The 13447-nt window shown below is 41.9% G+C and overlaps 1 protein-coding gene across 1 annotated transcript in view; it reads left to right on the top strand.

The window, feature by feature from the left end:
- IMPG2 (interphotoreceptor matrix proteoglycan 2) overlaps window positions 1–12362 on the top strand; it is a 61935-nt gene extending 49573 nt beyond the window's left edge. Inside the window, exons 14-20 of the mRNA XM_064467460.1 lie at window positions 1416–3163; window positions 4051–4270; window positions 5460–5670; window positions 7839–8027; window positions 8215–8413; window positions 9278–9357; window positions 10234–12362. Of these exons, the coding sequence (XP_064323530.1) occupies window positions 1416–3163; window positions 4051–4270; window positions 5460–5670; window positions 7839–8027; window positions 8215–8413; window positions 9278–9357; window positions 10234–10246 (2660 nt within the window). The 3' untranslated portion in view covers window positions 10247–12362. The remainder of the gene's footprint in view (window positions 1–1415; window positions 3164–4050; window positions 4271–5459; window positions 5671–7838; window positions 8028–8214; window positions 8414–9277; window positions 9358–10233) is intronic.
- Window positions 12363–13447: the final 1085 nt, after the last annotated feature.

The raw sequence follows: 13447 nt of genomic DNA, 5'->3' as shown, positions 1-13447 counted from the left end.
TCTCCTATGGGGCATGTTTAGGTGATGTTATGCAGAGATAACCGATCTCTGAAGTAGACTGACTAGCCTAGGGATGTGCCACACAATTACTGCTTTATTGCATACTCTGAAGTCTTGACTTGGCCCATAGAATATCTGAATTAAAAGTGGGAGAGGTAAACAGGGGTCCTTCTGACTTCAGCATACAAAGGCCAGGATGTATCACTGGAAACGTGGTGAACACAAATCTACAGACAATGAAATGAATGGCATTTGATACTTTTTATCGTGAACAATGACTCCCACAGCATTCTCCTAGAGAAACTGGCTGTTCATGGCTTGGATGGGTATAATCTTCGCTGGGTAAAAAACGGGCTGGATGGCCAATCCCAGAGAGTTGTGGTGAACAGAACTAAATCCAGTTGGCAGCTGGTCACAAGCGGGGTTCCCCAGGGCTCAGTTTTGGTGTCAGTCTTGTTTGATATCTTTATCAATGATCTGGATGAGGGGCTCAAGTGCAACCTTAGGAAGTTTGTAGACAACACCAAGCTGGGCAGAGGTGTTGATCTGCTTGAGGGTAGGAAGGCTCTACAGAGGGACCTGAACAGGCTGGATCAATGGGCCGAGGCCAGTTGTGTGAGGTTCAACAAGGCCAAGTGCCGGGTCCTGCACTTTGGTCACAACATCCCCATGCAACACTACAGGCTTGGGGAGGAGTGGCTGGAGAGCTGCCCAGCTGAGAAGGCCCTGGGGGTGTTGGCTGACAGCTGTCTGTATGTGAGCCAGCGGTGTGCCCAGGTGGCCAAGAAGGCCAACAGCATCTGGGCTTGTATCAGGAATAGTGTGGCCAGCAGGAGCAGGGAAGTGATCGTGCCCCTGTAGTCGGCACTGGTGAGGCGCACCTTGAATATTGCGTTCAGTTTTGGGCCCCTCGCTACAAGAGGGACATTGAGGTGCTGAAGTGTGTCCAGAGAAGGGCAATGAAGCTGGTGAAGGCTCTAGAGAGCAAGTCTTATGAGGAGTGGCTGAAGGAGCTGGGGTTGTTTAGCCTGGAGAAGAGGAGGCTGAGGGGAGACCTTATCACTCTCTACAGCTACCTGAAAGGAGGTTGTAGTGAGGTGTGGGTCACTTTTTTATCTCAAGTAACAAATAATAGGACGAGAGGAAGCAGCTTTAAGCTGCATCAAGGGAAGTTTAGATTGGATATTAGGAAAAATTTTTTCACCGACAGGGTGAAGCCATCAGAACAGGCTGCCCAAGGAGGTGGTAGAGTCACCATCCCTGGAGCTATTTAAAAGACCTGCATATGCGGCACTTAGGGACGTTGTTTAGTGATGGACTTGGTAGTGTTAGGTTTATAGTTGGACTCGATCCTAAAGGCGTTTTCCAATGTAAATGATTCAATTATTCTAATCGAAAATTATTTTTACTTTTAGGGTTTGAAGATACTGGACTATCTGAAAACCTTCTTTTGCCTTCAAGTCCTCCTCCTCACCTCATGCCTGAAGAACCTCCATCTACAGATGATTATGCAGTTCCTCTGCTTTCTGCACCAACAGTGGCCTCTTCATCAGTTATAAAGACTGATATTAAAGAAACAGTATCTGCTGAGAAGGAAGTAGTAACTCAGGGTAGTCCTGCAGACAGTAACAATGCAGACTCTGTGTTGCATGGGCCTGTGGAAGAAATTAATTTTCCCTTAGGAGTACACCCTATGGAAGATGAAACCAATATATATCTCAGAGATAGAGTTATATATGATGATGGGTCTGGGTCAGCTTTTGATGGTTCAGGAAAAGAAACGGAATCAAGTATTTGGCCTTGGGAAGAAGCAACATTGGAACCAGTGTTCTACCCTGGTCCTGATAGCTGGCTTGAAGATGACAATGAGTCTTTGTTAATCAGAACTGAGGATATTCCTGAAGGCATGATCTTAGACTATGTTCTTAACTCTGGGAACAAAATAGATGATGATCCTTCCAAAGATGAGAATGAAGGTATGGCCAATATAAAGGATGATTTCCTCAATGAGTCTGAAATATTTGTCATTCCAGAGACTACAACTCAGCAGGTACCTCTGTTACATACAGAAGAGCCACCATCTATGGAACCATCTACACAGACAGAAACATTGGGGATGTCTGATTCTTTTGTTAAACCATCCTTGGTTTTGGAGCCTTCAGTGGACCATTCCTTTGTAGACATGCCAACTGGAGAGGCCTCCATCTCACTGCACAACGCAGGTCTGTCTGTGGAAGATAGTCTCCCTACATCTACAGGGACTGTCAGTATGGAGCAACCTGAAGAGTCCAGTGTAGGTCAGAGCATCATTTCTGAAGCAGTTGAACACCAAAATGAAGACAGGACAATGGTAGAAGAACTATTCACAGCGGGGCAGTCAGATGTAACTGAAGTCGCTACAATAGGACACTTGGACACAAGCTCTTCAGAAAGTATTCTGACTGCAGATCCTTCCACAGTAAAGCCTGATGTTTCCACAGAAGTGCAGCAAACACTAGATTCAGCAGCAGTGGAGCAAGACACTACTGGATCAGTGAATAAACTAGCTGATGTTTGGCCTACTGATAGAGCACTAGAAAACTCATTAGATCAGACAGTGCAATCAGCAACGCTGACTGCCACTCAAGTTTCAACTGCAGTTCCTTCTGTAACAGATCAGGCCACTGTTCTAGAGGGCTTTGCTGGGCAGGGTGGTACAGACCATGACGCACATGTTTCCATGAGCTTCAGCACTGTTATGAACTCTTACGTAACGGTGAGCGTAACAACAAGCACTGTCGAGCTTCTGTCCCATCTCCCTTCTTTGGGATCCACGGCATTGTCATCTGTGGCTACCTCAACAAAGCTGGAGGATGAAACGACAAGAGTCCTGGATGTTTCAGTGGACCTGGATCATGTGAGCACTGTCCACTTTTCTCCTGAGCTGACTGAAGAGGGAAGGAGCATGACTGAAAGTCATCTGGAGCTAACAACGCATGTCCAGTCCACAGAGATGGCCAGTGTGGCTTGGGCCACACATGAAAACCGCAGTAGCACTCCTGTCCCGTCACGAGCTCTAGTCGTGTTTTTCAGTCTTCGGGTTACCAACATGATGTTTTCAGAGGACCTGTTCAATAAAAATTCACCTGAATACAAAGCATTGGAGCAGCGATTCTTGGAACTAGTAAGAATCACTTCTATGCTAAATGTCCATTACCAGATAGACAAAAAATGTTAGTAAATAATCATTTGCTCTCTTTTGCAGAGAACAACTCAAGACTGGTGTTTATAGATATTGTGTCCCTCCATGGAAAAACTCTGTCTGGAAATGGGGTGTTGGGGTGGTGTGTGTTGTTATTCCCTCAGTAGTCTCTCTGAAGTGTAACTTTTTAGTGCTGTGGGCCAGATGCTTTGCTGGTGTCAATAAATGTAGTGGTGTAGCTGAAGTCCCTATGACACTCCCCCTACCTGCTTCCAGAGTGCTCTGTATTTAGTCTATAGGGAAAGAGAAGTAAATAAACTGGGGCTGTGGGGAGGAAACTTTTCTGCAACCCTTTCAAACCACCCTAAGAGGTAGTTCAGGGAACTAAGCTGTTCCCAAACTGACTGATGGCTAGCAAAGCCTCACAGGAGTTATACAGCAACAATTGTCTAAATTTTAACCGGGAACTTCCCCTCTCCTGACTGAAATGGACTTTTTGTTGTGGGAGATCAAGGGAGCAAAGGAGAGAGAAGGAAGTGGGACATGCTTGAAGGAAATAACCTGTGAAATGATGAGTATGCCTGGTGCTGAGATGGAGAGGGAGTACCATGTATGCCTAAGAACTGTATTTCTGAATCATAGCATTTTGGAAATTGTCTGCAAATTGGTATATGCTTAATAACTATCTGAAGTACTTGGGCTCCTGGCAGGCTGCCAGCACAGGCCTCCACTGGCTAAAGTTTTAATGCCTTTGCTGTGGGATTTGGATAAAATAATTCAGACTCATGCTGTTTGATGCAATAACAGTGCAACTGGCTTGAGTAGAGATTCAAAGATTCAGCTTTTCTCTCATGTCCTCTGTGTTGCAGCTGGTGCCCTATCTTCAGTCAAATCTGACAGGTTTCCAGAATCTGGAAATCCTGAACTTCAGAAATGGCAGCATTGTGGTGAACAGCCGAATGAAATTTGCCAAACCCGTGCCTCGGAACGTCACTAATGCTGTGTACATGATCCTGGAAGACTTCTGCAACACCGCATATCACACTATGAACCTGGCCATCGATAAATACTCCCTGGATGTGGAATCGGGTAAGGATGGCAGGGAAATGCAGTTTGGAGCAAGGGATTTAGAGCAACTTCTGCTTTTTGAACTTACTAAGGATAGTGGCAGCTCAGAGACTGCCCACTGATTTTCACAGGCTGGACTTTTGAAAGACAGACTTTCACAGGCTTGAGACAAATAAAAATCTGTTAGGGGATTAAAGAGATGAAAATCAAAGTGTGACCCAGGCTGAGCAAGCTGTATAGGGCCATATGGAAACATGGGGACGAAACTCATGGCTCATATAATACCCGATAAAATGCCATTGCACTTTCACTGGGGAGTGAGTGGGATGGCTGGTCAGTGAGAACAGTGGTGCATGTGATCATTCCCACAGGGGGTTGCCAGTTTAGCTGCCAGGCAGGCATCTACACAAGTACCAGCTGCTGCCACACTCTTGTGTGGCACTAAAAAGTTGCACTAAAAAGTTGCACTAAAAAGTTACAGGCCCTCTTAGTTCACTCCTCTGATGCAGGGAGAATGTTTTTTCCCTGTGCAAGTTAACCAGTAGTTTATCACATAAGCAACTCAGAAATATTTCCTGGTTTAAGGTTAGAGAAAAATAACAGTGCTGACTTTCTGGCAAATGGTAGCTGTTCTTCTGAGGTAGCTCTATTATAAAGATGGTCTAACTAGCATGACAAATCTTCTGATATTGATCATTTAATGGTATGCCAGCCCTCTTAAGCTTGATACAAGTGAGATATCTCAAATGCTACAAGCTTGTGTTCTTTGCAGACAAAGGTGAATCACCTTATAGTAGGTGCTGAGTGCCCGAATTCCCCTTGCTCTTCCCTGTATACTGCTTAGATTTTTCTGTAACAATACTGGAGATCAGCTGTGTTTTACTCGTTTGCCAGAGTTCCAGCAGCCAGAGAACTTCTGAGGTATTGGATGTTCCAGTAAGGAAAAGAACATCTTATACTTGCTTTTTCAATTGGCTTGTTGGGTGGTCTTAGCCATACCATTCACATGTGCTGCGCAGGCAGAGATGAACACCACTTCCTAGCGCTTGTTCACCTTAGCAGAATGTTTTGTTACTCAGGAAAGATGCATGCCGGATTTTTGTGGATTTTTTAACTAAGAGATCATTAGAGAGAATGGCAGCAGCCAGCCAGTGCTTGGCCTCAGTTAAGGTTCTCTATCATTAATATTGTCTGCTTTGTGTATTCTCAGGTGAGCAAGCAGATCCCTGCAAGTTCCAGGCCTGCAATGAGTTCTCCGAATGTTTAGTAAATCGCTGGAGCGGGGAAGCTGAGTGTGTCTGCAATCCTGGCTACCTAAGCATTGACGGGCTGCCATGCAATAGCATTTGTGATCTGCAACCAAACTTTTGCCTGAACGATGGGAAGTGTGACATAAGCCCTGGGCAAGGGGCCATCTGTAGGTAGGTTATCCTGCTGCTCAAGGCATGTGCTTCCTGTATGAAAACTCCTTATTGTCTCCTCTGTTGTAGCATTCGACAAGATTTGTGCAAAATTCTGTAAGATAACGTGTAACAACTGAGACAATAATGATTGTCATTCATGTTATGCTGCTGAGTGGAGGTCCAGTATTAACGTTAGTTTTCCTATGTAAATATCGGAAATGAGACAGCAGCAAATTTCTTTAATAGAATAGAAATGTCAGGAAATAAAACTAACTAGGAAAAATGGTAGTAATGGAACATACTCAGTTGTTCAAATCCCTTTCATTGACCGTTGGGGACAATTTATCTCCAGAGGTTTTTTCAAGCAGCAAAGTGTTAGATAATGTCATAAAACATATGACAGTTAATTCCATCACAAAAAATTCATATCTGAAAGGCATATTCATACAGCATAAATATATTAAAAATAGTGCTCTTGCTTAAGAAAAAGCCATAAAAGTAAATCATTGGCTACTTGGGAAAAATCATGTGTGGTTCATTAAAAGCTCAAGGCACAGGGCCCCTGTTTCAAATTTTTGCTTTTGAAAAGATACAGATGCATTTGAACAGGATCTCTGTATTTTACAGGTAATTGAAAAGGTTCAATACAAGATATAGACAAATTGATGCTCCCTCTGACACTGCACTTAATTTTTTTCCTTTTCAAGCAATGTAACAGTCTATTTTTAAAAACAAAATATACCTATCAACAAAAGGTAAGAGACTTGCTGCAAAAAAGATGATTACTACTAATACTTATTGTTTATATTACTTCAGGTAATTTTTTTTTTTTTAAATAAGATTACTTAGAACATCTCTAAAGTCAGTCTTAGAGTCCTAGCAGTTAACGGGAGAAATAAAAATGTTTTTAAAGCTACAAAAATGGGTAGTATCAAAGGTATACTATAAATTTTATCATATTTGTATAATAGTGTTAATTAGAAACAGGTAAGTATCTGAATTCAAGCATGCTCCAGCCAGCATTTATTCAGAATTTTTTGAAAAATTTGAAGTATTGCTTACTACTTTCAGAAACTGTTTCAGATGTTTATGTTAGGAGACTCAATTTATTCATGTTAGTTATTAATAAGGTACATTGCTGTGAGTGGTCATAATACCTTACAGTTCCTTGAGTTTTTATGGCCAGAACTCCCAAACACACATAATACAAATGTATTATCTTATTGGTATATTTAAAGTCAGTATTAACGTTGAAGGTCTCACGTTCAAAACCACAGCAAGGCAGAAACAATGAATGCTGTTTTGGGCAAGTGTTCTAAAGATACACTTGTGGAAGCACACTTTCTAGTCATTTATTTTGTATTATTTTAACTAACCATTGTGGACTTCATTACACTATAAACATTCTGTTTGTTTAACACTCCTTCATTTGTATTTGCATTGCAATATGAATAAGACAACTACTTTCTTCCTTTACAGTGCATGCACAATCATGTGCAAGGCATAACTTTTTACTTAGTCTAAACACCTTTCAGTTTTAACACATCACAGGATACTCTAAATTGCAAAAACCACAGGCTTTTTTCCATCAGAAATGCATTATCTTTTTATTATTTTACCTATCTTCACTGAATTCACTAGTTGGGGTTGTTCAGTCTGGAGAAGAGAAGGCTCTAGGGAGACCTTATTGCAGCCTTTCAGTATTTAAAGGGGACTTATAAGACAGAGAGGGTCAGACTTTTTAGCAGGGCCTGTTGTGATAGAGGAAAGGGTAATAGTTTTAAGCTAAAACAGGGCAGATTTAGACTAGATAAAAAGAAGAAATTCTTTACAATGAGGGTGGTGAAACACTGGAACAGGTTGCCCAAAGAGGTGGTAATGCCCCATTCAAGGCCAGGGTGGACAGGGCCCTGAGCAACCTGGTCTAATAGAAGATGTCCCTGCTTATTGCAGGGGGGGTTGGACTAGATGGCCTCTAAAAGTCCCTTCCAACCTAAACCATTCTGTAATACTATACCAAAAAGGCTGTTCGCAATAATAATTATAAAAGAAAGTTGGGGCTTGAACATGCAGATGTATTTATTGAGGTGACTTAACTGAGGGCATGTCATAGCAGGAAGTTAAATACATTTAAAACAACAGCAAAAGCTTTGGTTATTTAATTTCCCCATTTTCCTATGTTGCAGGTGTCGTGTGGGAGAGAACTGGTGGTACAGAGGGGAGCACTGTGAAGAATACGTGTCTGAGCCACTGGTTGTGGGTATTGCAATTGCTTCTGTGGCAGGATTCCTTCTTGTGGCATCTGCTGTCATCTTCTTCTTGGCCAGGACCCTTCGAGACCAGTACTCAAAGAGTGACACCGAGGAATCACAGGGGTAAGTGACACCACCTAATATTTTAAAACGCATCTACTATAATAAGGATAACTCTGTCATAAATGTCATGTTGCACAGTTGACAAGAAACAGGATGTAGAGGCACCTCCAAATGCCAGGCTTCCTTAATCTGTCTGCTGCCCTTCCAGGCTGCAGAGAAGCTCACAATTTGTTTATTGCTCCCCCAGGCAGGGTGACAGCCTCTCGTCTATTGAGAATGCAGTTAAATACAACCCTATGTATGAAAGTGATACGACTGGCTACAGCCATTATTACCGGAGATACCCTCAGCTAACGTCCTACAGTTCTACCAGTGCAGAGACATCCACAGACTACAGCAGTGAAGAGATCAGGCACATTTATGAAAACAGTGAGCTTACTAAGGAGGTAAATGGCCTTGTTTTCATAGTGGCATGGAAAAGATCATGTAAACAATAAAGCTTATTCCACACTTGTAACCTGAGAGGTGGGCCCAGTCTTTCCCCAGCGTCTATGCTCTAAGTAAACAAGTTGCAACTATGGCTGCTGCAAATATTTAAGAGAAGAGAGAAAGGATCTCTTTCCCTGTTTGCTATTAGGTATAGAGAAAGGAATGGGTGTGTTCTGACCTGTAATGGATTTCACACGATAAAGGAGCTGACTGCTTAAGTAACTTCATGGGAGCTGGGGAGGTTTGCTGCTGTATTGCTCAATGCAGCCTTTAGCTTTCAATGCCAGTTACCTTAGGTAAGAGTAGTTATACAGTGAAAACCTGGTGCACCCAGGCCTTTCTACAGTTTGGTTTTGTTTTTTGTTTTTAAGTTTAGGTCTTTCTATCACCTGCAACACAGATCACATCCTTCTCCCTTCTTCCCATATACGCAATATCCAGGGTTTACTCTAGAAGGCTAAAAAGAAGAGATTTATATCCAGGAATTAACCACAGATCCTTAAGCAACTGTGAGAGGTGTGAATCCAGCCTGTGGCTGGGCTTGTAGGCAAAGTATCTATGAGAGATAAATGGTTTTGTTAAAGCCTGTTGAAATGCCACAATCCATCCAAACCCTGGTTTTGATTTAAAAGCAAAGCATTACTGGATGCCAATGAAGTGCATCACTTGGAGAGTATTTAGTATTGGAGTACCTAATTTCAAGCTCTACTCCTTGAAATAGCAAAGCACAGGAGTTTTATTTTCCAAAAAACGGACATCAGTGTTTTCAGTAGTATTCTAATTTCTATTATATACTTACAATTTTGTTTCTTGTATTCTAGGAAATTCAGGACAGAATTCGAATTATAGAGCTCTACGCTAAAGACCGTCAGTTTGCAGAGTTTGTTAGGCAGCATCAAATGTGAGTGAAATGTCTTGTTTGGATAGATCCTTTGATGTTTTCTCATGTGGCCTTTACTATATTACTGTATTTTTCCTATAAAGGGTCTAGAAATGCTGGGACACTAGAGGTTAAGAATTCAACATTATTTCTGAAAACGTTCAACCCTTTTAAAGCACTTGATCCCTGTCAAAAGCAGATAACCCCAGAAAGTATGTTAAAAGCAGTGAAGAGGAATCCCAGAGTTAACAGGTGTCACTGAAATCAATTTAGGTCCTCGAAAGCACAGATGGAACCTTCTTAACTCTTCTACTGTGGTTAATATTGCCTAGTGTTCTATTTAAAATAGAAATGTTAAAAGCATGTTAGTTTATCTTGAGTTCTCAAGACTTGGCAAGCAACCAAAAACCAACAGATCACTAGTACAACCCTGGCTGGTATGGTGGGCACCCCCCATAACAGAAAGCTTACAGTTCCAAACAATTAACCAAGCTGAGCTGTGTGCTTTGATGGAAGCTAACCATGAAAAAGGTCATCAAGGAACTAATTATTAGCATACACACTCTTATGAACTGTATTCTCGGTGTAGCAAGCAGCAAATTACAGCTAGCTGGGTTAGTTTGAAAGACACTGTAGTACAATTCTTTGGGATCCTATTAAAAATAGCTACAGTAGCAAAAATCTTCTATTCCAAGGTCATCAACCAGATGTTGCTTTTAATTGAAAATAACAGCAGTTCATGTTTCTCCATGTCAGTTGTTCACTTTTTCATCCTGAAAAGGATCAGCATCTAAATTTTCCACAGCTGGGAAGTAGGAAGGGCTGCCTCATATAAGCCTTGAATCCAGTGTTTGAAAGAGACTAACTTAATCGTTGCTTCTCTGTTTTTCATTTCAGGAAGCTGCTTTAAGAAAAAAAGAAATCACTAGAATGCATGTGGGGAGATAAAGACTACCTTGTTGCCACAGCAATGGGCTCAGATGTAACTGCAAAGTTACTTGTAGTCTTAACATTGCATGGATGGATACAGATGTTTTCTAAATGAACGGCTAAAATGTACAGATGTCTGTATATCTCAATTCTGGCTTTTCTGTGTAACGTGGCTTTTTAAGAGGTGATCAGAAGTGGCAACAGTTATGAAAGTTCTTTTTTTTTTTTAAACTCAGAAACAGTGACAGTTTGTATACCAAGGCAAAAAAATATCTCCCCAGGTAAGAGGAGATACATGCACAACCAAAATAAAATGCACATTTAAAATCCCTGTCTGGCATTTATCCCCTCACTGGAGGCTACTGTAGCAATTTCAGAGGTATAAAGCAACTAGCGGAAAGAAATATTTGGTTTGCATGTGAATGATTTGTAGGGGAGGACTATTGTGCTAGAATTATGTTAGCATTATTTTAAAGCATTCCCATTATAAACACAAACATAACCTCACTGGAATAATTGGATGCCTGATGTACATTTTTCCACCTGGCATGAGCAGAACAGAATATAGTACTGGGCCTGCAGGCCTCCCGAAGGCTCTCCCCAACAACCAGCATCACCACTGCCTGTCCGTGACCCCATGGGGCGCCCCAGCAAGGCAGGGCAGTACTTCTGCAGTGCAATACGGCGGTTTTAAAGCCAGGGTGGTTGGATCTCCAGCTGTTCCTGGCAGACACACAAGGGCTTCTATCATACCAATGTTCCATGAAGCTTAAGTGACTAACATTGACTTTTTTGTATGTAGACATGTTGTTTGATATTTTGTAAGTTAATATGCATTTTTTGTTGTGTATTTCCCTACCAGCTTATTTTCATAATGGATTTATTTGTTGAAATAGAAAGATGAATAGTTTAGTGGTGAAATACTACAGTGGCATTTGTGCCCATCCTTTTTAAAAATAGATTCAGTGTTTAATCAATGTTGAATTCAGCCAAGTAATATTTGCATTTTCTTTACTGAACTGGGCAATAGCCTGCTATGAGCTCTGTTTCAAAATCAGGCTGTGATACATAAGTGCATGCATATTTGGTAGATGGCAGACTTTCCTATGGGGAAGGGAAAAAATGAGATTATTCTTGGCTTAGTGGAAGTCTGTGTAGAATTCCTTAAACAGAAGAAGTCCGCCTGAAGCATTTTAAAATAGCTGAATTGAGATGGGGACCTCTGAGGTACAGAAACGGAGTTTTATCTTCCAAATTATGAAGAGAGTTCTGACTACGTGTTGAGGTGTGTTGAGGCTCTGTTCAGTCACCCACTGTCTCTTGTTGAAGGCATTAACATGGCTGTCAGGGTTAGGGAACTAACATCTCACGTTAACTTCTGCTAGCAAACAAGGCCAAGTTATTTCCTATTTCTACAAAGTCTGTAGTTCTTGGCCCACATGTGCCAACAGCCACTTGATACTTTTAAGAGTTAGGCAATAGTGAGAATTACTTGTCTATAGGTGGCTTAGCTAAACAAGTAAATATTTCAATGCAATTCCACGTGTTCTGGAGAACCTCACCGAATCACCTGCGTATTGTCTTCTTGCCTTGAGTGGCAGGGAATGGGTATCAGAGCCACACATCTGTCAAAGAAGTGCTTGCATACACCACTGTAAGCCCAAATAATCCAAGAGAGCAGGAAGTAATATGGTGCTGCTGAACATTGCTGTGACCAGATATTATGAGACAGAGGCCCCTTTCTGCTGGGTGACATAAGGGCTCTCAGAGCAACTGGTCTGGAGTTTGTGTGGCACAGCCCACTCCCTCCTGCCCCTGCAGTAGCACGGCCGAGCCATCCAGTAACACCAGATCCTGTTATCATGGTAACTGTACAATGTAGAGGGGTACCAGGCTCAGGCTAGGCATCAACCTGTGACTTGTTTTTCTGTTGCTGAGCTGCCAGCTCTGGGAGATAGTTTCAGTGCTGCTCCTGCTAAGTACAGCAGTGGAGGGTGGCTGGGATCAGGTGTGTCTTAAAGATATTTAAGTATTTGCTGTGCACAAGCTGAGGAGAGTCTTGGTTACACTGAGTATGAGGTATTTCAGTGTATATACAGTGAATCTTTTCTTTGTGTGTGTGTATACATATGAACATAATGGTATCTTATTTTCACTACAATAAACAATTATTTCCAAAATATTTTTTCTATAAAGTTAATGAAGAGACTGAGTTTGATACAAAGAGAGAGGGTGTCTTTGCCATGACAATTTGCCTGTAGGATGAGAAAGTTTGTTGTTTGGTTTTGTTTTGTTTGGGTTGGTGTCACCTCCACCCACCCACCCACCCACCCTGCGCCCCACCCCCCGAAAAGAGTTGGTTAAGCTGTTAAACAACTTGGCTAACAGAAGTGCCAAATGCAGTTCATTATCACTTTCAAGGTTAACCTCTGAAAATTCATGCTGGAAAGCATATAATTGAGTGATTTGCTTTCAGTTAAGCTCTTTGCCCATTTTGAAGATGTTTCAGCTCTGATTAAAGAGCTGAACCATGTTGTTACTTAGGTGATTGTGAAGTCCTAAAACCAAAATCAAAACCCAACACCCCTCCCCTTCAAACATCTTCATGTAAACTGTTTGATGATGCATTTTGCAACACACCAAGGAGGACTTAATGAACTTACTTTCTTTGATACTTTCCCAATCTGAGGCAGAGACAACTCTAAATATCCTAAGAACAAGCCACCCCCTGCAACCAGCTCTGTGTACAAATCTACCAGTACTTATTACCAGTTAAGGTGCAGTTTTTCACTTGCTAAGAGTAAAAAGTGCAGGTTTGAATGACTTCGCTTGATTTAAGAACATGCACAAAAGTGGTGGTTGTTTACTGAACACTGACAGGGATATCAGCTTCTGTGGCCCCCCCTCAAGGCTTGTAACACAGACAAAAATGAGGCCCTGCATGACACTGCCAGCTGCCCCTTTAACAGAGGATCTCAAACATACAGCAACCCATTTTGGACCACAGTGCCATGTACTGCAAAAACCACAGGGTTTGTGTTCTGCCTATACTATATTTTTGGGTCTCTCAAGACCTTTTACACCTCAAGGCACCAGTCCAGTGGTAGAATTCCACCACAGCTGGAAAGTCAAACAGAGAACAAGCATTTAGAGCTGCAAGACTCACAGCATTTCAGGAACT

Source organism: Phalacrocorax carbo, chromosome 1 (genome assembly GCF_963921805.1).
Source record: "Phalacrocorax carbo chromosome 1, bPhaCar2.1, whole genome shotgun sequence".
Taxonomy (NCBI): Eukaryota; Metazoa; Chordata; class Aves; order Suliformes; family Phalacrocoracidae; genus Phalacrocorax; species Phalacrocorax carbo.
The sequence above is the reverse complement of the archived record's forward strand: the minus strand, read 5'-3'. Positions and strand labels throughout refer to the sequence as shown.